The 24281-nt window shown below is 60.6% G+C and overlaps 1 protein-coding gene across 4 annotated transcripts in view; it reads right to left on the reverse strand.

Annotated features, from left to right (window-relative positions):
* Nucleotides 1–15541: 15541 nt before the first annotated feature.
* GLIS1 (GLIS family zinc finger 1) overlaps nt 15542–24281 on the reverse strand; it is a 218912-nt gene continuing 210172 nt past the window's right edge. For all 4 annotated transcript variants that reach the window (XM_079778050.1, XM_079778049.1, XM_079778052.1 and 1 more), the window contains 4 exons: nt 23310–23463; nt 19054–19232; nt 18328–18495; nt 15542–15926 (listed from right to left, as the gene is read on the reverse strand). In XM_079778050.1, the coding sequence (XP_079634176.1) occupies nt 15769–15926; nt 18328–18495; nt 19054–19232; nt 23310–23463 (659 nt within the window). In that variant the 3' untranslated portion in view covers nt 15542–15768. The remainder of the gene's footprint in view (nt 15927–18327; nt 18496–19053; nt 19233–23309; nt 23464–24281) is intronic.

Raw genomic sequence — 24281 nt, forward strand, 5'->3', positions numbered from 1 at the left:
CTACGGCTGCTGAGCCTCTGGGCCCGGCTCCGGGGCCCGGGGATGGTCTCTGTCTCAGATGCTCCGTTGGAAGCAAAACCACACCGAGCTCAGGGGGGCGCCCAAACCTGGAGAAAGGAACCGAGGGCATCGGGCGCAGCTCCACGGGAGCTGGGATGCGAGAACGGGAAACAGTCCCGTAGCCGTTGTTCAGGTGTGAGAGGGGTGAGCCGGCGAAGGCTGTGCGACTCTGCACCGAGAGCCACTGACTGTGCGTGCGGAGGAGGCGACTGCACGGCATGTGAAGTGCGTCTCATAAGGCTTCCACATGAAAACGCGAGTGGGCACCCTCCTGGGGACGAACTGAGGCGCATGCCCATCCTGTGGCCCCGGCCCCGTCTCACAGGGAGCTGGTTCCAGCTGGCGCTGTCACCAGACCCTCAGTGGCCATGCACCCCCTCCTGCTAGCTGCTCATGCAGGCTCACGGCCACACTTCTCTCCCTATTGATTGCGTTCCTGGGTCGGAGCGCTCTGGTGAGGCGTGCCGTGGGCATGGGTACGGCATTCTGAATGGCCACAGATGGTGGCACCGACACAGTATCCAGCAGAGAAGGCAAATCTGCACCAGATTCCACGAGGATTAATTTGTAAGTCCTCCGTGATAGAAGACAGCCAATGCAATCAACTTGCCACCACGTGGTTGCAGGGAAGTGGCGCCATTTGGGTGCCATTGGGCATGCGTTACTGGCAGTCTGGGCACGCAGCAGCAGCAGCAGCAGCTCAGCTTCGTAAGGGGGGACTCGTGTTGCTGAGCTTATGAGAAGTCTCTACTCCTGCTGTTACGGACCGAATGGTCGCCCGCCCCATAAACTCAGGTGCTGAAGTCCTAACACCCAGAGTGGCTGCATTTGGAGGCGGGGCCTCTAAGGAAGTAATGAGGGTGAAATGAAGTCATAGTTGTGGGGCCCTGGTCCAACAGGATTAGTGTCTTTACAAGAAGAAACGCCAGAGAACTCCCACCCTCTTTCTCTGCGTGCACACAGAGAGGCCCTGTGAGCAGACAGCCAGGCGGAGCCACCCCACGCCCAGGCGGCCTCCGGACACCACCTTGCTGGCGCCTGGATCTCGGACTTCCCAGCCTCCAGAGCGGTGGATAATACGTTTCTGTTGTTTAAGCCACACAGCCTGTGGTATTTTGTTATGGCAGCCTGAGCAGACTAACACACCCCTTGTCACAGCCACTTTTATTTATATTTTTTAAAGTATTTATTAGAAAGTCTTCACACAGGGTACATTCAGAGGGCTTCTATTTTCTTTTTTCCCTCTTGTTTAAAAAAATCTTCATTGTTGAAAGTATTACATAGATCCCCTTTTCTCTCCCATTGACCCCTCCGAGCCCGCCCCGCCCCCTGCCCGGCCTCCGCCCCTGCACAGTGGCTTTTTAAATGAGCTTTGAGCAAGGGTAGGCTTATCTGGGAGAGAGAGGAACTGACGTCCACAGGATGGTCATCTCGCCCCTCGTTCCTGACACCCTCTGCTGTGCGTCTACAGGGCACACGGCCTGTTGTGAGAGGTCCAGCGCACCCCTCCCTCCTTGTCACCAGTTTCCAACCCCCGTCTTTCCCAGCCCCTGAGCAGCCAGCCCTCCATAAACCCCGCCCGCGAATCGGTGCAGATGCACACCTCGGGCGGTCTCTCCCCCCACGGCCGTGGCGTCAGGGACCCGGGGAGGGTCTGCTTGTAGCACCGCCTTCCAGGGCCGCCGAGTGGGGCTGCAGTTCGGCCTCCATCACTCCTGGCTGGTGCTGGCACCCCTCCGCACCTATTCGTAAACCAGCGTTCCTGGGGCCCTGGCGGGGCTGCCAGTCAGGGATGGGCGCCAAGACAGACAGGGCTCTGCATCTGGTCCGGACGATGGTACCAGCTGCCCTGGCCCACGGCCTGATGGCCCAGCAGCCCCAAAGCAGCTAGTGGTCGGCGGCAGACTGGGGTGGGCTGTGGGGTTTTGCTAACTGGTCTGTGGGAATTCCCCCAAAAGAAAATGGCAAAGCAGCAGCGGGCTCCATAGGCATCCGAGGCGTGTTCGTATGGTCTGCACCCGCCCCCGGCCTGCCCCACCCCGTTCCGGGCTGCGCACCCGGCTTGGTGCCGGGAGGAACGAGGACCCAGTGTGCTCGCCTTCTATGGCTGCTTAACAAGTGGCTACACAGGGAGGGGCTTGAAACCGCAGTCTCTGCAGGCCGGACACTGGGTAACTGCATGCTCAGCGGCTCGCCAGGCTGCACCCCCAGCTGTGGTGTATGCAGCCTCCAAAATCCAAACAGGCCCCCTCAGCCCCGTGCCTCTTGTTTAGTGGCAGTTTGTACAGGGAGTAGCCACCTGTCTCCTTTTAGAGGAGATTTTCCCAGTTCTGTCTCCTGCCCTCTGGTCTCCGACTGGAATTCAGAGAGCGAAGGAGCCCGGAGATGCTATCCGCAGGGAGCAGCCCCTCAGACACAGAGCAGCAGGAGAGGGATCTGCGTGTGTGAGAGGCCAGAGACTCCCCAGCCCCAAACTCCCACTGACATGGCAAGCTGGAGCTCTCGGCTTTATCAGCCTCTGCTGACCCGGCAGCCCACGTCGCCTCCTGCCCGGGAGGGCAGTGGTCTTCTCACTGGGCACCTTACCCTCTCCTCCCCCGCTGCATTCTCCATAAACAGCTAGGATGATCCTTACAAAATATGAACCCAACCACTCCCCGGCCCGAGCCCGGTAGTGGCTCCATTGCTCTTCCAGTAAAACCTCGACCCCTTGGCCGGGTCTCTGAGGTTTGGATGAAGTGGCTGCCCCCAAGCTGACACAGGAGACAAATTCAACATTGGTCTGTGCATGCCCACTTTCGTTTGCTTGTTTTTTAGTAATGTGATAAGCCCCCATGAAGCCATCGCTCCAGACCAAGGCCAGGCCCTTGATAGTTTCCTCTATCCAGCCATCCGGTCCCACTTCTCTCTCACTCCCCCCCACCACCACCACACCCTCCCCCCCCCCCCCCCCGCCATCAGCACCCTCAATCCTGGTGCCTCGTTCCCTCGCTTTCCTTTATTTATTCCATTACACCCACACGTGCTTCTAAATGCTCTTTAAAAGTTATTTTAGGCTGTGGTCTTTGGGCTTTTTCCACTGAATTTTACTTGCTCACCCGTGTTGTTGTGAGCGGCTGTGACCCATTCGTTTTACCTGCGGTGTGCCGGTCCCACGTGGCACCCCAGGTTTCTTGCACGCTCCCTCCCGCTGGCACTCGGCGTGTGGTCCTGACTGTGGCACCAGGTGCTGCAGACATCACTCCCCAGGCCCTGTGGCCCACCCCTCCCACTCTTCCCCCCACTCACCACACGCCAGCCACGCTCATCCCTGCCCCGGGGCCTTTGCACCTGCTGCTTCCCCTTCCTGGAATGCTTTTGCTGGTCTGGCTCTTCTTCATCACTCTGGCTTTGGTCCACTCTCACTGCCTCAGGCCCCTGCCCGGCCCACCTGGGTCCGTAGCCCTCCTCTCCCAGAAACTGCGCCCACGAGCCCAGGGTCTTCCTGGGGGGATGAGGGCGGGGCTCCAGTGGATGTGGCTGGGGCACCGGGCACAGGGGTGGGGTGAGAGGCGGGCCAGAGAGCTAAGTGAACGCAGATGGAAGAAAGCCTTGAACACCATGCCAGTGAGGCTGTGTGAACCCCGTCCTCCCGTGTGCTGGGTCCAGTGCCCCAAAAGTGCCTAGTGCAGCGGGGTGCTCCCCCAGGCCTCCGAGGGACAGCTGCCATATATGCCTGAATATGAGGCAAGGGGTTTTTCCCCCAAATTCATCCCTCAGAAAATGGGTTGCTTCATTTTGAGTCTTCTCATAGTTCTACATTTTACAGGGCACTAGTTCAATTACTGTATCTTGAAAACAAAGTTCTGGTTGGGGAGTTCATGTCAGACTAAAACCGCCTCTGGTATTTGGGGCACTTCTGAAGGTTACCTTACACTCGGGGGGGAGAGTCACCAGGCCGAAGGGTGTGACCTGGCAATCGCGAGGGCTGCCCGGGGTGACACGGCCAGCCGTGCTGTTTCCTTGGGAGGGTGGGGGGCTGCAAGGCTCAGTGGCCCATCTCCCTGATCTTCAGAGGGGGAAACTGAGGCCTGGGGAGGAAGGGACTTGCTCAGGTGCAGGGCCAGGCCTCAGTGCAGTCCCTGCTCCTGGAGCTGCAGAATTTTCCCAGGCAGTGTGAGTGGAGGACAGCATGCCGGGCACAGAGGACACGCATCCTGCTTTCTTGGCTTTGAAGGCAGCAATGATGTTATGGGGGAAGCACCCAGCTTCCCCGCTAATCAGCTGTGTGATCCTGGGCAAGTCACCTCCCCTCTCTGAGCCTCAGTTTTCTCCTCTGCCAAGTGGACGCAGAGTAGTGGCCTGTCTTAGGATGGGGTGAGGCTCCAGATTCTGCAGAGTGGGAGGGGGTCATTCCTTGGAGTGTGGGAGCCGTGGGTGTGAGGGGGGCGGTAGGGGTGGGGGAAGGCAGTGCCCAGGAGGGCAGGGCTGGGCGGCTGTGCCGCTGTCCTCAGCCCTCTGCCCAGCAGGTCCAATGACTCTCACCACGAACATGTGTTTGCCTTGGATGTCTTGTAAAACTCACAATTTGTTCAAAAGAACAAACAGCATGAAAGGGGATGCGGAGCCTTCATCCAGGGCGGGGGGAGGGCGGGAGTTGCTCAGAGGCTGGTTTCCATTTAAACCAGATTTGCAGGCGCCGTTTTCAGCTCTGGGAAGCCCTGGCTGGTACAGGCCGTGTGCTCGGCTCTGGCCTTGGATGAAGGACACAGGCCTCGCTTTTTCCATCTGTGAAACGGGGACAATAGCATTACTCCATGCCAGTGGTCGGCAAACTCATCAGTCAACGGAGCCAAATATCCACAGTACAACGATTGAAATTTCTTTTGGGAGCCGAAAACCGACTTCTGCGCATGGGCCACGAAGTTTCAATCACACTGTACGTGCGCGCCCGCACGTGGTATTTTGTGGAAGAGCCACACTCAAGGGGCCAAAGAGCCGCGTGTGGCTCGTGAGCCACAGTTTGCCGACCACTGCTCTATGCACTATGGGATGAGTACAGGCTAAGTGTTCAGAACAGAACCCAGAAAGGCGAGCCCTTACTCGTATAGGAGACCGACGTGTATGCACTTCGTGGCGCCCGGAGGGTCACGCTGGGACAGAGGAGGCCTGGGGCCTGGGGACCTGGGAGGCCTCTGGGCAGATTGAAGAGGCAGAGTTCCCTGGAGGAGAGGACACCGGACTCCCGATCTAAACGGAGGACAGGTTACACAGAGTATCCCAGGGGCACGCAGGTGTCTGTCCCCTCCCTCCACCCAGGACAGCCCCCTGTGGCCTGTCAGCCACCCCCCTCCCCCGCCCCCATTTCGACAGCAGGCAGGCCAAGTGCAGGTGGGGAACGCTGAAGGGATGGCCACTAGGGGGCGCCAGGACCCAAGCCAACAAGATGCTCTGAGCAGAGTGTTCCCTCGTCTTGTAAAATTGGAAGGGACTCCTAGCGGCAAGGAGAAGTGGACGTTTCTCAGGAAGAACTGGAGGCTTATCCTGTCCCTGAGGAGGGGGAAGGCCCAGCGCAACCTCAGTTCTGCCCGATTCTGGGTAAGTCTCTTCCAGTGCTTTCTGGGCCAGCTCCCCATTGGTCAGGAGTGGTGGGTGTGGGACACAGGAAGGTGGAGCCCAGGAGAGGCCCCGGGGGCCTGAGCCTCCGCACCCCCACCCTGCAGTGATCTGGCCTGCCACCCGCCCGCTGCCCGCTGCCCGAGAGGAGGCTCCATCGGTGCTGCTGCTCACGAGGGGCCTCCCTGCTCTTTAAGGCCTTGACGTTTGCTGAGATGTGTCCACGCTGGTCTAACCTCTCCGCCCTCTGGGGAGTCTGGTGTGGAAACCGAGGCACAGGGCCCTGGATGCTCTGAGGCCCACAGCAGGGGCGCTGAGCTCTGGGTCTTCGGGCAGGGTCTTGGGCTCTGTTTCTTCCCTATTTGCCGTGTCTCAGGGAGGCAGACGCCCCTGGGGTCAGGGCCAGGGGCGTGTACACCCATCAGCCCCCAGAGGGCTGCCAAGCTGGAGGAAGGGCCCTGAGCCCAGACAAAGCCCTGGAGTCTGGGCTGCAGAGCTTAGAGGGCCTGGGGTGGGGTGGGGTCTGCATGGTACCAGTTGCCCCACGTGGCTTCTGAGTAAGGGCCCTCAGAGGCCTCTCCGGAGGCTCAGTAGCCTGTGCGGGGGCACCGGCGGGAGGTGCCCTAAGCCCAGCATTAGCCGACGCCGCTCCAGGTGGGGCCCTCTGTGCAACCCCTCCCAGCCCAGCTGAGACTCACAGCCGAGCAGGGAGATGCCCTCGCACAGCAGACGAGGCGGGGAGCTGGGCCAGTGCGGGGCCTGGGAAGCTGAAGGAAGCGTGTTCCACGGAGGGCACAGCACGGGCACAGGCCTGGAGCAAGAGCGCAATGGGAAAGAACGGGGTCTGGGGGGAGGGGAGGGCGTGATGGGAGGAGGGGCCGAGCTCTGACATGGACTTTAAACTGGGGTGGGGGAGCTCGGGTGTCTTAATTGCCCTTTTACTTGAAAGTCTCCCACCAGCCTGGGGGCTCCCTTGTTGATTTACGGCACTAACCCTGCCCTAGTAGAGGCTCTGGCGCCCCCAAAACATTACACCTTAGTACTGAGCTGCCCCACTGGCATGCAGGTGGGAGGGGGCCGTGGAGTGGGATGGGTGGGAGCTAAGGTTGCAAAAGTAGGAGGTGGGGGTGATGGGGAAGGGGGAGGGGTGGGCAGGGAGCAGCTGATTTGTTTTAGAGCCAGAGGCTCCGGGCTGCGTTCTGAACTGGAGCATCAAAGGCGGCGTGCAGCCGTGTACAGAAGGAGGTGAAATATTATGGAAATTGTCTCCTCTGCTTTGTGGCCTGGGAGTTCGCGGTCACTGCGAAGAATTTCCCCCGCCCGCCCCCCCCCCCCCGCCCCCCTATTTCTCTCTCTTTGAAAGTAAAGCTTGAGGGTCACATAAATACAAATTACGGTCATACGTTTCTTCTGAACTCCACTGGCTTTGCCAGCCATGACTGAAGCGGACCGAGCTTTCTTCAGACTGTCCTTCCAGCAGCCGCGGGGCGAGCGGCTCACTCTGAGACCCGCGTGGTGACATCCCGTTCCTGCCTTTCCTGTGGCCGCGGCCTGCCGTCACCGCACTGAGAAGGCGGCGTGGAGGGCGCCGCCCTGTCCTGACGCGGCCACGCCAGCAGCCGCTTCGACTCACGGAGCATCCGTGCCCTCACCTGCCAAAGGGGTTACACCTACCGCTCACTCATTTTTTATTTTCCTCAAAGGAATGCCAACATTGTTTCAAACAGTCCCTCAGTGTGCTGCGGGCTGAGAGCCCACACGAACAGTCCCAGAAGACCTCTCAGCAGCCCCATCGCAGGCCGCTGTCCGGAGGTGCTGTTTCTCCTGTACGCGCCCCTGCTTCAGGACGCCCCTGCTTCAGGATGAACGGGAACGGCCGCTTCCGCGCCGCCCTGTGAGATCCTTCCTCCCGGCCTCCCGGAGAGGGCGGCGAGGCCCGGCTTCCCTCCTGTGTTCCCACCACACCCCTGGTCCCCAAACTCTTAGGAGTTAACGGTCATGCATTTTCATTCAGTGGATATTCTGGACTGGTATGATCACAACCATGTAAATGTTGACTAATCCCAACGCTATATTCTGATTTTCCTTTTCTCATACGTTTACCACTGGCTGGAGTTAATAATTGCCTCGTTCCTCGTTTGTCTAGTTTTCTATGTTCCCATTGCTAATGCTTCCCACGCCCTTCCGATGGCCACAGGCACCACCTCTCTGTGTCTCTGTGTCTCTGTGTCACTGTCCACACTGCCGAGCGCGCCAGAGGCCCGGGCCAGCCCGGCTCCCTCCAGGCCGGCCGCACAGCCGTCCGCCTGGCCTCTGCGTGACCTCCTGCTCGGGGTCCTTGTTGGCTAATGGGATGTCGTTAGTCCTTCTGGTTGGTGGAGCTCATCCCCCAGCAACTTTCTGAAAAATACTGCGCAGGAAATACTTCTTTTTCTGTAGTTCTGGCATGTCTGAAAATCTCTGTTCTACATTCACCCGTGATTAATAGCTTAGCTGGGCACAGAATCCCAGGTTGAAAATTGTTTTCATTCGGAGTTTTAAGACTTTGGCTGCACCTGTTCGTCCTCCTGTGCTGCTCTGAGAAGTTCCATGCCATTTCGATCCATATCTTCTCCTCTTCCTCCTCCTCCCTCCTTGGGGAGGGTCTTTGGTTCATCCTTACACTGGGCACTCGGTGAGCCCTGTCGACCTGGAGGCTTACTTCCTTCTGTTTTGTAAACTTTTCTTACAATATTTCTGTTAACTTCCTTCATTTACAGTAAAACCTCAATATAACGGACTAATTCAGGTGAGGGGGTGTTCGTTAAAGTCCAAAGTCCGTTATATAATAAAGTTTTCCGAATGCACATCTTAAAAAATTGACAATTAGTTTTTACTAATTGTTTTAACAATTAGTTTTTACCTGTTTTTACTTATGTAGGCAAGTTTGTGTAACTAAAATTGAGTATGTCTGAAAAGTTTAATTTCAAAGAAAAGTTTTCTATGTGTATTGCAGCAATTTTAAATTTATACTAAGTCTAGTAAGTGCATGCACTCACCAGTCACTCCATGTAAATAAATGCACACGCTGGGGCGTGGCTTAACGCACATGGGAACATGGGCCAGCACGCATTAAAACTGCTGCAGAAGGTCACGCCACGAGAGGACAGAACCCATTACCACGCACCAGTTACCGCACGCGTGATTCGGGGTGGTCACGTGCTAATTAGCCGAACGTTGTTTCTGAGTGGTGACCCTGGATGTACACGTGCAGACTATCCTTGTGGATATGTAAAACTTATGTAGATGAAATTACTGCAATGTTTTTTTCTAACATGTGGCCTACTCACTAAAATTTGTTTAAAAATAACAGTGAATTAATAACCAAAAATAAGCTGCTAATTATAAGCAACTCTTGGTTAAAAGCATTTTCAAAGTATCAGGGTGCTAACGTTCACATACGACACACAGACCAGAAATCCTGTCCAGTAAATACGAAGTCCGCCAAATCGAGGGCTTGCTGGATTCGGCTTCTGGCACTTCTGTCAGATACGCCGACGCCCAGGATGGAGCCTCAGTCCATACTTATCGTTTCGTGTTCTCTCCTCTCCTCGGGTTGCTCTCTGAGAGGGCTCCTTGCCGTCACACCCACACCTGTCACAGCTGGTTATCTTGGCCTGTTTTCGTTTCTCTCAGCTGCCTGCCTGCCTGTTTCCTCCAGGTGTTTTCTGTTTGTTCCTGATGCCCCTTCCAGGCACTAAGACCCAGTGGGAAGCTGTGTACCTGATGGCGGTCGGGGGGCACAACCTGTTGACTGTGGCTTCGCCTGGGTGACCTGGTAGCAAGTCCCCTTTTGGGGGGAGGCTCCCAATGCCCATTTCCAGAGGCCTGTTGCTGAGGCGGCTCTCGGTGCTCGGTGCTGTGGGGCCCAGCTGCTCGGGGTCTCTGAGTCAGATCGCTCTGGTTCTGTGTCTGGAGAAGGTGCCATCAGCTCCTAGTCTCCTGGGAGGGGTCAGGGGGAGGGAGGGGAGGACTAGTTGTCTGTGGGTGGGGAAGGGGGTACCAGGCCTCTGCCAGCCCCCACACTGGCTTCCCACCAGCCCCTTCTTTCTGAGCCCCGCCCCGCCCTCACCTTCCCTAACATCTGGCGCCTGAGTCCCCAGCATTTCTGGGGCTCCGTGGCAGACCCTGCTCTCATCTGGCACTGCGCCCTCCACAGACACGGAGCCACTTCCGCCCGCCAGGTCCGCCCCCTCTCCCACGGCTCCTCTCCTGTTCGCACGGTCATTTTCAGTTCTGTCCTGTCACCTTAATGGAGTTTCAGGAGGAGATGAGGTCAGTGCTTATGTCTGGTCTCTCTCTCTCCCCTTTCAGTTAGACTTTGCTCGCGTCAGGCGATCTGGGGGAGCCAAGGAAACATCATCCTCATTACAACAGCGAATGCCCGGCCTCGCTCCATCCCAAGAGCCCTGCTATGCACGTGGCAATGCGTCACTCTCCTAGGATTCTTACTACCCCGCTGTGAGGGCAGACACAGATGGGGAACTGGGCTCAGATCTGGGGTGACTTGCCCAAGGTCACCCATCAAGACCATCCAAATTCCTCAGCCCTGGGTGGTCCTGGCCCTGAGCTCTCGGCCTCCCTCCCCACCCTGCCCGCCCGCTGCCTGGGGTTGAACTGCCTCGGGGCTCCGCTCACCGATGCTCCAGGACCATCAGCCCTGTCTGCAGGAACCCCTTTCCATGGGGTTTCTTGGTGGTGTCTCTAGACACCAAGTTATTGTGGTTTGTACAGAAGGTTTGCTTCAGCCTGGGCCCGAGAATGCCCATCCTTCCCGGCCATACCTTTTTGTTAACTTGAGGAGGGCTGGGTTTTTTTGTTTGTTTGTTTTAAGTAATTGGTGCCTAGCCTGTTAGTTTCCTGTGTCTGAGGTGAGAAAGCTGGCCCAGCAAGGGACAGGGTTGCATACCGATGAAGGACTAGGGCCAGAGGGAGAAATAACAGATTAGCCATTTGGTGCTGCAGCCAGGACAGTCACTGAGCCTGCACGGACTCTGTCCCCGGAAGGACAGAGGCAGCAACAGCCTCTCCATTGTTTAAAGCAAGGCTTTCCTGAGCACCTGAGCTCCCGGCACCGCCCCCCCCCCCCCCCCCCCCCCCCGTCCCGCACCTGCAGCTCCCTCGCCCTGTCCTGGCCCTTGTTCTGCGCAGGTTCTTGCCTCTGGCAAACTGACCCACAGAGAGAAGCCTTTATTAAACCCCAGTGGTGTGCCAGGCCCTGCGCTGGGCACTGAGGACACGGCCACCAACACGGCCCCTGCTGTGACCAGGCATCACAGCAGCGGTGAACCCGGGCCTCAGACTTGCTGGGCTGAGCTCCTGTGCCATCCCGGCTGCCAGGCCAGCGAGACAGCCCAGCCTGGCCACACCGGGAGTGCGTCAGTTCACATTTCAAACATACAGAAGCACAGAGACCAGCACGACCAACCCCAAGGAGAGTATAATGGACCCATCCTCCAGTGCCAGCATTTCCACGTCCAGGTGAGGCCTCTTCCCATCCCTCTGCACACCGCCCCCCCCCTCCCCCGCCTCCCCCTCCAAATCACGTGAAGCTGGCTGGCTGCTCCAGGTGCCTGCTCTGCCCTGGAAACCGTCCACTGGACCCAAGTCCAGTACCGGGGCCTGTGCTCCCCGGCCCTGCGGGGGCTCAGGCAGACACCTTCCCCCGCCCCCTCGTCCCCCCCCCCCCCCCCCCCCCGCGCCCCGAACAGATAGAACACATCTCCTTGGTGCAAAGCCGGCTCAGGGCGGCCTGGCGGCCCTGTCCTCACGGGCCTCTGGACCTCTCGCTGGCCCTCCTGCAGGGTCGCGTTGCACCAACCCCCCCCCCCCCCCCGGGGAATAAATGGAAGAGCGGGGTTCTGCAGCCGCAGGGCTGACAGGGCCGGCAATTCCTTCCCGGTTCGTGTTCCACTTGCATTTCCTCCCAGAGACAGGATCACTTAGAACCTATAAAACCCTGGCAGGGCTGGGGCCCAGGCGAGTATATAAACCGGGACTCGTAAAAGCATAACGGTCCCCTCTGGACGGAGGGCGGGGAGGGGCGTGAACCAGAACTAGGGCCAGCCTTGGTCCTGTCGTGCAGACCCGCAGGGCGTGGCGGGCACTGGCACCCGGCTGCCCTGGACTCCAGCTCCGCCCTGACGCTCTGGGTGGCTCCGGGCGAGCCACCTCTCTGGGCCTCCGTTCCTCCCCCTGCAGTGGGTGATGGCACTTACCTGGCAGGTGCAACATCACACACGTCTGTAGGAGTCGTCAGCATGGGCGGCAGAGGGACCGACAGGATGCACCGAGTGTGGCCAGGCGCCTGGGGACCGGGTTCTCCACTCCGGTCACTGCCCTGCCCTTACCTGTCCTGTCTCGTTTGGAAACCAGGGTTGGGTGGGGTGACCAGCTCACAGTATTTGCGGGGCCCGCTCTGCACGAGGTGCTGTGCACACCACCCTTGTCTCCTTGCTCCTCTCTCTCCTGCTCCACGGAGGTATTTAACAAACAGGCGGTGAGCACCTGCTGCGTGCAGTCAGCTGGGAGGACAGATCAGGACCTGCCTTCACGGCTGTACGTCCCACTGTTCCCTCCACAGCAGGGGGCGGGAGGGGGCGTCCTCAGGCGTGAATCTGCCGTGCACCCCCACGGCCTCCTTGCCTGGCACCCCATTCTCCATGGGCTTCCGCACCTGTGACGTGAGAGGGGTGGCCTCCGTGCGCCCTCTCAGCCCCCACGTGGGTCAGGGTGGAGGAAGGAGTGAACACAAGGGCCAGAGGGAGAGAGACCGGGGAGGCGGAAGGAGTTCCCGGAGGGCAGACCAAGGTGTGGGGAGTCCGTGTGCCCCGGGCCCGGCCACGAAGGGCAGAAGCAGAGTCCTAACCCCCATTCACCCTGAGACCCGGGCAGGTGGAACTCAGGGGTGGAAGGGTGGCCCCAAGGCCTCTCCCACCAGCACTTCTAGGGCTCCCCCTCAGCCCTCGCTGCCCCCGCTACATGACCCCTCTGGGCCACAGAGAATTAGGGAGGCCGAGCAAGGAGGCAGCAGAGAGGAGAGGAAGGGGAGAGAGAGAAAGATGTCCTTCTCTTGATCAGACCTTGCAGTTTGAAGAGGGCGAGAGAGAGAAAGCGGAGGGAAAGGAGACAACAGGAATGAACTGGGAGGGTGGAGAGAGGGAGGAAGGAGAGAACTGGGAGGGAGGGGAGGGACGAAGGGCAACAGCAGAGAAATGAGACAGAGGCAGGGAGGGTGTGAGACACAGACCTGCAGGGGACGAGGGGGCCCAGTGAGGGAAGGCAGAGAGGGACAGGGAGACGGAAGGGGGGATGGGGGAGACGGGGAAACGGGGACAGAGACAGGCAGTGGGGAGACGGCCCCTCTCAGCCTGGAGTGGACGGGGCTGGGCTGAGGGCCACCTGGAGAGGCGGGCTTGGGAGGGCGGCATGGTCACCTGGTCGACTGGGCACTGACCCTGCTCCTGGGCCCCCTGGGGAGACCCCGGGCAGACTCAGCTCCATTGCCCTACAGGCCCTGCAGGACCCCAGCCTTGGCCAACTCCCAGGAGCTCACCAGGGGAAATGCCCCCCCGCCCCCCGCCGCCCGACCCCCAGCCCTCTCAGCCAGGCCTCCTGCCGACTAGGAGCAGCAGTCACCGTGCCCCTGGCGGCATGGCTCCTGCTGCCGGGCCCCTGGCCGTGGCCAGGGCTCAGGAGGGCTGCGGGTTCTCTAAATAGCGGACGAAGAAAGCCCCTGCTGGGATGGAGCGGTCCCGTCTCAGGGGTCCTACCCCAGGGGCCCGGCCGCTGCTGAGCTCGCCTTGCTCTAGGAGGGAGACCCGTGGGCGTCAGCGCCAGGGCAGGGGCCCAGAGTGAGCCGAGAGGAGGAGCGAGGTGAGACCCCAGCAGGGGAGGGGCACAGTCACGTTCAGGGGGCAGACGGAGTGACGCTGGGGCTGGTCGAGCCCGCACCGCCTCCATCTCCAGCTCGCCCGGCTGCATTTCCCCGGCCTCTTTGTTTCTCTCTGCCTTTGTCTCCTTTTCTCCTTTTCTCTGAAATTAAATGGGATCCAACTGCTGGCTCCCTGTGTGTTCTGCTCCTGGCTCAGCCCTTTTCATTATTACTAGAAATATGTCCTCATTGTACAGCTTAATTCTGCTTATCTGGAGTGGATTAAGTGCTTACAATGACATGCAGCATTGAATCCTGAGCATCCCTGTTAAAGGAATTTTGCCACGACCTAATTAGTTCCATAAAACCAGTGGGGGGTGGAATGGGGGGGGCGGGGGGCACAAAGGAGCCTGGGGGGTGGGAGTCAGGAGCCCTGGGTCCTCACCCCAGAGGTTGGTGTTCTGAGCGACATTGGGTTAGTCCCGCCCTGAGGGGTTTGCATGGGGCTGGGAGGGGAGGCTGGGGCGGGGAGGGGAGGTGGGAACCAGGTGGCCCCCAGTCTTCAAGGGGCAGGCAGTGCAGTGGGTAAGAGTGCAGGCTCTGGAGCCGGAGACTGGGGTCCGAATCCCAGCCCTACCACTAGGGGCTGTGCCTTAGTTTCCCTGTCTCTGCACCTGTAAAATGGGGGGCCTGTCCGGCCCTGTGACTGGGACCGCTGACGAGGGTGAAATGAAGGGACCACGTGCGACCGTGTGAACAGGGTGTCAGGAGACGGCCTCCCCGAGAGGGGGCTGTGCAGAAAGGCCGCCCGGGAGCCGTCCCTCTTCCCCTCCGTCCACGCTAAGCTCCTCCTTGGCTGCAGCCAGCCAGGAGCAGAGGGAAGGTGGGCCCTGACACAGCGAGGGAGGAACATGCACGGGGCGAGCAGGAGGCGAGAGCTGAGCCGTGTGAAGCGGGCAGGACGGGCAGAGCCGCACCCCACGGCGAGGAGCTGCACGGCCTCCCGGTCACCCGGTCCTGTCACCACATGGCGGGTGGCCTTTCCGGACCTCGGGCCCCTCTCTATAAAGAAGGGGTTGCCTAGATCTTTCCATCTCACCTTGCCTCCCTAACCCAGCAGGTGTTACCGAGAGGGAGGGAATCGAAAGCCCTTCCCAGGGCTGTCAGGAGCTTGGGGCAGGGCCCGGCGCACAGTAGGTGCTCAGTAACGTGGGCTCCCTTGCCTTGTTGCACTCCAGCAGCTGCGAGGCAGGAATCTTCCTGGAGGAATTTTTCCTCCCAGGTGACCCTCAGGGTGGTGTGGGGAGGCGGACACTGTCCAGGGTACTGCACCGGCCTGGTGGGGGGCCTGCTCCGTGCTGGACCAGGGGGAGGGAGGCAGGCAGGGAAGGCGGCAGCCCCAGGGGAGCCCTGCTGCCCTCAGAGCTGGCTCCTCCCCTCCCTCCCTGTCCCGCCTGCAGGGCCCGGCCTCTGCCCCTGCCTTTGGAGGCTGCCCTGCTTTCCTGCCTGGCTCACCCAAAGCCACACCGGAATTGGAGCTCGTCTTCCTCCCAGAGAAGTCTGTGCAGGAAGCAAAGGTGTGGGTCAGACGGATCTGGGTTCCAGTTTCAGTCCCAGCCTTGGGCCTCCTGCCCGCCAATGGGGAGAAGCCTGCCTTTCACTGAGGCCTGAGACTAGTGCGGGCGTCTGTAAGGCTCACAGCACATTGAGGGATCACCTGACTCATCCCCACCATCCCCACGGGGCACCCAGGGCCCCAGGGGTCTCCTGTGGCCTCCCGAGCCCCACACCTGCCGCACTGCACACACCTGGGCCGTTCTCCTGCTCCAGCCTCTGGGCTGAGCCACCAAAGCAGAGCCAGGCCCCAAGTCTCATTTCCAGTTTTTAATGTTTTTCTTGTAAAACCAAAAATATAAAACTGGCAGGAGAATGGAAAACAAGTCCTGTACACTCTATATACACGAGGTCTGTGATTTAAAGCCATCGGGGAGAGAAAAGGAAGACACGGTCAGGGACCAGCACAGGCCGCGGACCCTGCCAGCACCTCTGCGCACCGGCCAGCGCTGGGCGCCGCGGACCGGCACCCTCGTGCGCAGAGAGCTTCGGTCTGGCGGCTCAGGCTGGGTGCTCGGAGGGTGGGGACACACGCCGGTGGGCAGGCAGCCTCTGTGGTGGAGGGTGGCCGGGCGGGCGGGCCTTCCTCAGGTGTCGGTGTAGAGGGAGGGAATGTGACTAAGGCAGGGGTCAAAGGCCCCGTTGGGGAAGAAGCTGCAGTCCTCGGGGCCGCTGGACACGACGTCTTCCGGTGGCTGTGGCGGCAGCGCCGTGGGGCACGGGGCCTCGGCCAGGGCCTCGTAGCCTGTGTGGGCACAGGGTCTGGCTGGAGAACTCGGGGTGCTGCCTTGTCATCTTTTCCCAGCTCCCAGACCCCAGCCTCCTGCCTAGGGTCCCTCATCTCCGTGCCCCCTGAATAGGGCCTGATCTGAGCCCTCTGCCCTCCCAGGTAGGGTGGGGGCGGGGTGGGGGGAGGCGCCCTAGGCCTTGTATTCCCAATGGGCCCAGGGCAGCTGGGGGAGACAGGCACAGGCTGGCTTGGGGGTTTCTCACCCAGTGCTGGGCTGTGGGGCAGAATGTGGGGAGCGGGGCGGGGGGGGGGGGGGGGGGAGTGTGGGCGGGGCGCGCGCAGGGGGGTATCACAGCTCTTGCTGCAGGGGCTGGTCCCCTCCTGGCAGAAGGACCCCAGCCCACCCCATCGTTTCAGGTTCCTCCACCGGACACAGGAACCCACAGAAGGGACCAGCACCCACTGGCACCTGCTCTGGGCTCGGTGAAGTGTTATCACTCCAGCTGCACAGCAGTCCTGGGGGATGAGACTCACTATCCCACTGCAGAGCTGAAGAGGTGCCCAGAGGGCAAGACACTTGCCCAAGTTCGGTGGGAGAGGTGGGCTTTGGACCCAGGGCCATCTGGCTCCAAGACAGCTGGCTCTTCCATCGGACATGCTGTCTCCCGGGAAGGCCCTCAACATGGGAGGGGTCTGGAGAGGTCGCCTTATCCAGTCCCTGCCTGCCCTAAGGACTCTGTGCCTGGGCTGTTGTCATGAACGTTTGTAGCCTAAGACAGGTGGGCCTCAGTCTTCCCATCTGTGCAATGGGTTCAGGCTGAACTATTCCTGAGGCCCCACGGTGCCACCTTGTTCAACCTTGCATGTCTACGCTCAGCTTGGCAGAGGAGATGTGGGCAGGGTCTGGAATGGGCGCTGGAAACTAGGCTGCCACTCAGATAGCAGGGGCCGGGGAGGCGAAAGAATCCCCTCCCTTGCTGTGGGGGCATGGACGCTGCCTCTCGGCCACTCAGAACTCTAGGCCTGGCTGCGCACCAAGGAATCCCACCTTGGGCTGGTGGGGGGCTGGTGGAGGATGGTCGGTGAGAGCTAGCAGAGCTGTGGCCAGCGGCCAGTGCCTAATCACATATCAATCCACATGGGTGCAAACATGGCACACACACACCCTGCGACTGGGTACACATCAGCCTACAGCCTGTATGCGACATGTGTCCACCCCCAGAGGTACTTACACCATATGTGAACACAGTCTGTGCACACAGATGGGGTTATGGGATGGAGAACACACGTGTGTATGCATGGATGGGGGTCACATGATGGGCACACAGGTGTGTGCACACAGATGGGGATGAACATCAGCACAATCATGATGTGAGCACGTGTGTGCACACATGAGCATGTGTCCTGCAAGTTCCTTACACACTCATGGGGCTCACACTGCCTAGAACCTACCCATGTCAGCTCCATGTGCATATGCACACAACCGGGTTCCACAGACACATAAAGAGTAAGACATATGCAGATACGGGAGCATGTGTGTGGATGGAAAACACGGGCCCACAGCTTTGTGTATGCTCTTCTGTGACCTTGGTGCTTGTCCCTGTGACTTTATGCCTACACGCCTAGCTGCACACGCCCGCTGCCCAAGGGGCCTCTGGGACAAGGTCTCAGGCTCCCCTCTGTCTTGGGACCCCCACATCCTGCCCAGGCCTTGTAGCTTCCAGCCGGACCTGGGCCCTGGGGCGGATCTGGGTGGGGCTTGGCTTGGCGAACTCAGGGAGGGCCCAGCCCCACCATCTGTGCCTGCTCTGACCAGGACTGGCCCGGCTGGTCTGAGCCTGACTCTGCCTTGGGCTCCCACCGCCCCGCCCTCTCCCTGGGCCTCTCCACCCCAGCCAAGGGCATTACCTGGGGGAGGCCCAGGGCCCTGAAGGGACACGTGCAGCACAAGAGCAAGCATGACCCCAGGCTCTGTCCCTTCCTAGCAGTGGGGCCCCTCTGGGCCTGTTTCCTCATCGGTTAAACGGATCAGGGTTTGTCTCATTCCCTGCTGGTTCCCCAGGGCCTACAACGGTGCCCCCCACACATAGTAGGTGTACAGCAAATATTCAAAGGGAACATCAATTAGACTGTGAGCTCGTCTGATTCTTCGGTGTCTTCAGAAACCTGCCAGAGTCCAGACACGAATGAGCCGTGTGAGGCTGTGGAGGAACTGACTTTGGGTCGGGCAGGGTGCACGTCCCCGTTCTGTGGGGTCCTGGGACCTCGCTAAGCTTCCATTTCCCCTCTGCAAAGCGGGGATGACTCTGCCTCCGGGGGCTGTCCCAAGGCTGTGGGACGATGGGCATAAAGCACCCAGCACAGGGTCGGGCCTGGGTGGGCGTTCGGGGAAGGGAGCCATGCAGGTGGGGCTTACCTGTGGCAGGTAAGGGTGCACTGAGGCCGTGGTAGCCATTGGGTCGCAGGGGGTTGAAACCAGGGGCCTCCCCAGCCAGTGCGTCCCCACTGGCTGCTGGCTCAGCTACCCGGTAGCAGTCGCCATAGGGGAAGCAGTTCTGGATGGAGTGGAAGCTGCCCTGGTACCCTGCAGAGGGAGGCGGCAGGGGCTGCATTAACCAAGGAAAATGCCCCGGTGGGAGGGGAACGTCTCTGCTACGCTGTGTGGCACCCCCCTCGCCCCCCCACCCCCCTGCAATGCTTCCTGAACAGGCATGATGGGTGTGACTGAGAGGGGAGTCCCCGGGGGGAGAGGTGCCAGCTCTGCCCTGCGCCAGAGGGAGGGGCGCCTGGGCCTCCTGTGGCTGCACCTGAGCTGTTGGCTGATGAGTGCGCTGCCGGAGGGGCTGTTGGCCCTGCCCCTCCTCCTCTGAGACACCCGGTCATCCTGCCCCGATGCTGCTCCCGCTGCTGCTGGGAGAGCCTTATCAATGGAACCAGCTGGTTTTCACCCCTCAGCACAAACTTCCTCCAGGAAGTGCCCCCGAGTCGGCGTGTCGAGTCCCTGACTCTGGCTTCTCCGGTGAGGCCTCAGCGCCTGCTGTCACTCTGTTACCCCCCGGCCTCCCCCAGGTCGGGGTCCCATCCTCTCGGGCACCTAGCAGGAGTCCGTGTGTGGACAGGGGAGGCCGCAGCCGGAGCTTACCTTGGGGGCTGGGCAGAGGCGGGGGCGGGGGGCTCTGGAAGGGCGGGTAGGGTGGCTTGCTGGGGAGCGTGGGGAAGGGCTGGCCGCCCGGAGAATGGCTCTGGGAGGACGGTGGCAGCGGTGGTGGCCCAAGCCCCTTCGGCGGGCTGACCATGGGTGAGAGGAGGCCAGGTCCCAACCTGGAGGAAACAGAGGCAGCTGTGAGCAGGATGGGCTCGGGGGTGGGCGGGCCAGAGGCATGGCCACCGCTGCCTGCTTCCCTCCAGCAATGGTGAGCTCACTAGATGACCTCTCTACCTGTGGCAGTATAGTGAGAGAGAAAGATTTTATTTCTGATGATGTTCAAGCTGGAATTGAATTTCAGATCTTGTAAGCATTAGAGCCCAAAGGAACCAGTAAAGGAAAGCTGCCATCTGGTGTTTAGGACCCACGGCAAGGAACACGACGTTTGGAGTCGACAGAGCTGTGTTTACAGCCTCCTCGGCTCTCACCGGCCACGTGACTTTGGGCAAGAGGCCTGATGTCTCTGAGCCTTGGTTCCCCGCGTGGCTGCTGTGTCCCCTGCATGACACACTGCAGCTCGTGACCCAGGGCTCAAGGCCAGCCTCCCCTGCTGGATCCCGACACTGACTGTGCGTGCCGCTCTGGCGTCTGGAGCGTGAGTCCGGGAACAGCCGCCGAGAAAGCCCAGGCCGTTCCTTAGCAGAAGACCACCCCACGGCACTGACAGTCCACTCGCTGCGCCTTCGCCTCCCGCCTGTGTCCTCACAGGTCAGAAACCAAGGCTCAGAGAGGTTGCCTGGGTTAGTCCGGCCACACAGCACTGCCGTAGTTACGGTGAGACTAACATGGACAAAGCAATGCAGGCCAAGCACCGGGATGACGGCAGGTACATTGTTGGCCACTCGGTGAATCATCTCGTTGTGAGACGAGGGGAAGGAGACTAGCAGGTGGGCCTCATTCCCCTGCACCGCCGCGCTTAGTGGCCTCGTGCCCATCCCTGGCATCTCTCCTGGACTCGCGTGCTGCCCTGGCCCACCCTCCAGGCGCGAGGTGTTAGCGGGGCAGATCCATGCCTCTGAGGAAGCAGGACCGTCATGAAACAGGGCAGGGGCTTGGGGAGAGGCCGGTGGGCTCCATGTCTGCAGCTCTGCCGGGTCCTAGCTGCTCCCTTCAGGGGGGGCCTCCTGCCGTCGCTGCGTCACCGTCCCCCACTGCGCCGCCCCCTCTCCGGGGTCTGGGCCCACCACTGCGAGTGCTCTGAGGGCAGCAGCAGGGCGGCCTCCACACTGCGCCTGGGTCCCCAGCCCAGCACCTGACTCCTGCAGGGACACTTCAGCCTCCTTCTGCTGATGAACTGGATCCTCATCAAGGCCCCAGGAAGGAACTGTCATGGCCGGCAGGTGGGCCCGGTCCCACTGTGCTCCCTAAACTGAGGGTGTGCGCCAGCTGTGTGCCCTCCTAAGCGGTTCTCCGGGCTGAGACGGGCCGAGGTGTGGCCGCAGGGTGGGTCCTCCCGCGGGCCTGCTGGGTGGTGCCCGTCTGCCTGATGCTCATCCCAGCCTGGTACCCACACTCCAGCTCTCCCCTGATTTCCTGCTGGCCCCCTCCTGCGGGAGGGCCAGGTCCGGTCCTCTGTCCCCGGTGCTCAGCCCTGGGCCTGGCGGGCAGCAAAGAGCTGGTAAACACTCACAAACGCGTTTCTGAATTGCTCAGCCACAAAACCCAGAGATGAACGGCACTGCAGAACTAAGGAGAGCCAGATCTGAAGGGGAACAAACATGCATTTCCCAAGTTCTTGTTTCCTGTCTCACACCTGCCATAAATCCACATTTGCCACCTTCACAGCCAGTGAAATTAAACAGAACGCGGCTCTCTCCGCAGCAGACGCGAAGGCTGAGGTTACGCTGCTCTACCTGAACCCTTTAAAAGGAAAAAGATCATCTGGAGCTCCTCTTCTGAGTCATGCAAATGACTCCTAAATCAAATATTTTTGCTCCAATTGGAACCTATAAAAATTAATATGAAACCTCACTGGCCTGGCAGACGTAGGGCTTCATACCTCGTATGGGGCCGGGGTAAAATACCACCCTATTCGGCGTCTTCCCTGAGCCAGAGTAAATAAATTCGGTCATGAAGTAAGGCCCTCTTAGCATATTTCTGAGTGAATCAGATAATTCTGTCAGGGCCTTTAAACGTCCCAGCAAACCACCGGGGAGCCGCGAGGGGCCTTCCCTGTTGACTTTGGCAGGACGGGGAGGCTGCAGGCCTTCCCCCACCTCCTCTCCTCCTCTCGGGGATGGAAAAAGAAACCCATTCAAGCTGGGCTGGGCCTGGTGTCAGGCTGAGGGCCCCTCTCCCGCAGCCGGAGGAGCCTGGGCGCCGGGTGGCTGGGGTGACTCGAGCCCGGGCTCCCGCAGGCACGGGTGGGCGGGCGGGCGAGCCGGGGGTCCGTCGCGGGCTTGTCATCACTCTGCCTCCATTGCAGGAATTCCTGACGGGCACTTATGCAGGCGGCAGGCAGGTGATGAATGAGGCGGAGCAGAGCGCACATGCCCGGGTGGGAAAGGCCTCTGTGGTTTATTTTGCTTTGGCTGGAGATGCTTTGGGCTGGCTGGCGGGTGAGCAGGTGGCCTGGCCGGTGGGTGGGGCTGGTGGCCTGGACGCTGTGCCCGGTGACACATACGGTGTCAGCACAAGCAGGGGTCTCGCCCTCCCCCAGGAGGGACCGAACTCTCCCTTGACAGAGAAGGCACTCGGGCTCCGGCAGGGCTTGCTTTCTGGGTGCCCCTTCGGGCCTGTCAGGCTGCCTCTCTGTGGCTGTCCGTGCCCTCGCCATCACAGTCGGCCCTGGCTCCATGCACAGCACCTCTGACCCCGGGGGGCTCCTCCGATGGCCCCTCTTCTCTCCACAGCCCGAGTTTCCCTAAATCCTGCTTGTTCCGGGTCACTAATGCCTCCCTGCGCTTCTTCCTGCCCACCCACAGCCCCGCTCCGGTTGCCATCACCCACACCCGATGCTGCTCCGGCACCCTCGGCTCGCGCTGCAGGCCTCATCCCCAGCCCTGACCACTTACTGCTCGGCACCCATCACATGGGGCCCCGCCACCCTGTGACCTCTCTCCTGAGCCTGTCAGCCCACACCAGGCTCTCACCACGCGTGGCCTTCACTCGTGCTGCTCCTTCCCCCAACCTCTCCGCTCAGCCAGCTTCTCGTAACCCAGAGGCCCAGCTGAGCGTCACCTCCAGGTGCCTTCCTGCCGGCCTCCCCCACCACACTGGGTCCTCCTCTGGGCCTCCGTGGTTTCTTCTGCTGCCTTCCCTCAAGCACATGTCTGTGTGGTCAATCCCTGCAGGCTTGTCCCCGTCCCCTCCTCACGGGAGCTTCCCCAGGGCTGGGGTCGGTGCCGCAGGGCCTGCCCACACCAGGGGCTTACGTGGACTTAGAATAAAAGGGTGAGTGAGTCGCAGGAGGAGCCCTGGACAACAAATTTGGTGATAAAGCCAGGTCAGCCCAGGCACAAGTTGGCCAAGACCGAGGCCTTGGGGAGGAAGGACAGGGGAGGAGGAAGGCTCTGGAGCGGGCCCTGGGGGACAATCTGATCAATTCCTGCCGGAGATAAGTGAAAGTGGCCGGGAGGCCGGAGGCAGGGCAAAGCAAGCAGGTTTTGGCAGCGCTGGAGGCCAGCAATTAGCACATTCACCATTTCCAGCCAATCAAGTGGCCACAGGGGAACCGCACTGATTGCAGGAAGAGGCCGCCCCTCCCTGCAGTGACCCTGCCGTGAGGGCTCCTGGGCAGCCTGGCAGGACCTGCAGTGGGTCCCAGCTGCACTGTCCAGAGTGGGGGCGAGGCCCAGTGGGCATCTTGGAGCGGGCGTGGGCAGTCTGCTCACCAAATGCACAGTGCGAGCCAGAGGGAAACCCCAGTGAGGCTCCCAAGGAGGCCTGGGTGTGGGCGTGGCAGCCCGGGGGCAGGACACCCCCACGGGAGAGGAGAGTGTGCACAAGGCGAGGCAACAAGAAGCCCAGGTGCCATTCCATCGACCTGGGAGGGCTACTGGGAGACACCAGTGAGATCGCGCCCGGAACAAGTTTGACACAGACGTAGTCCATAGCTGAGTGCTGCCTAAGCGTTGGCTATTTCCTATCAGTAACAACCACTTAGTGTGAGGGACGCCTGCCCTCACCGGCCCCCCAACGCCCCCGGCAGGTGCCGCTTACCACCTGGGAGGAGGGTGGCTTGCTGTACGTACCCATCCCTGGTGCTCTCAGCCATGGGCAGAGGGGACAGATGGTGGGAACCGGTGGTGGCTTCCAGCGGGTGGTGCCTGGAAGGGACATCGTGCGTGGGGGGCAGAAGGCCGGGTGCGAGCCCATCCTGGGGGGTGATGGAGCCAGGATACAAGCCTGCAGGGAAGCAAACAAATATCGCTGGGCTTCGGCCGCTCCCTAGAGACGGCTGTGGACGACCCAGCAGCTGTGCGCCTGCTTATGGAGAGAGAGAGAGAAGAAGGAAACCAGCAAGGTTGTGGCCATCGGTTAGGGGCCCAAACAAGGAGAGGACGGGTCCACTCTGCTTTGCTCATGCCCTGGCTTCTTGAAGGGCTGTGTGCGGAGCTGAGGCCTACCCTGGAGCAGAGGCCTGGGTGGCCAGGCGTGTGTGTGTGTGTGTGTGTGTGTGTGTGTGTGTGTGTGTGTGTGTTTATGGGGACAGGAGGACAGTGTGGAGCGGCTGCCTCCAGCCTCCGGGCTACTCTGGGAAAGAAGGGGCTTGCTCTGGTGCCTGTGTAGCCCCAGAAGCGGAACAGGGCTCCTGGAGTGGAGAGAAGCAGACTGTGGCCACGCCCTACCTTCTCCCGGCCAGCTGCTGTGAGGCAATGGACTGCCTTTGGGAAAGTGAACTACCCATCATCCGGAGATGTGGGAGCAGAACCTGGATGTCCAAAGAGAGGACCGCTGTGCTAGCTGACGGCAGGCTGGCCTGGGGACCTCTGAGAAAGGACGCCACGGATGGGGAGCAGGCTGGACACGGCGCACCAGGTCTCCCAAGTGACAGCAAAAGAAAGTCCATTTAAAGCCAGCTCCAGCTCCGGTTCTGGCGGGGATGCCTCAGGTGCAGGCTGCACTGTGGGCTGGCTGAGGCCCGGCTCTGAATGGGTTCCTGAGGGCCCTCTGCCTCTTGGCCCCTGTCCTTACCCTGCCCGTCTGCGGGACCGCCGCTCCCA

The sequence above is a fragment of the Cnephaeus nilssonii genome (genome assembly GCF_951640355.1).
Source record: "Cnephaeus nilssonii genome assembly, chromosome: 7".
NCBI lineage: Eukaryota > Metazoa > Chordata > Mammalia > Chiroptera > Vespertilionidae > Cnephaeus > Cnephaeus nilssonii.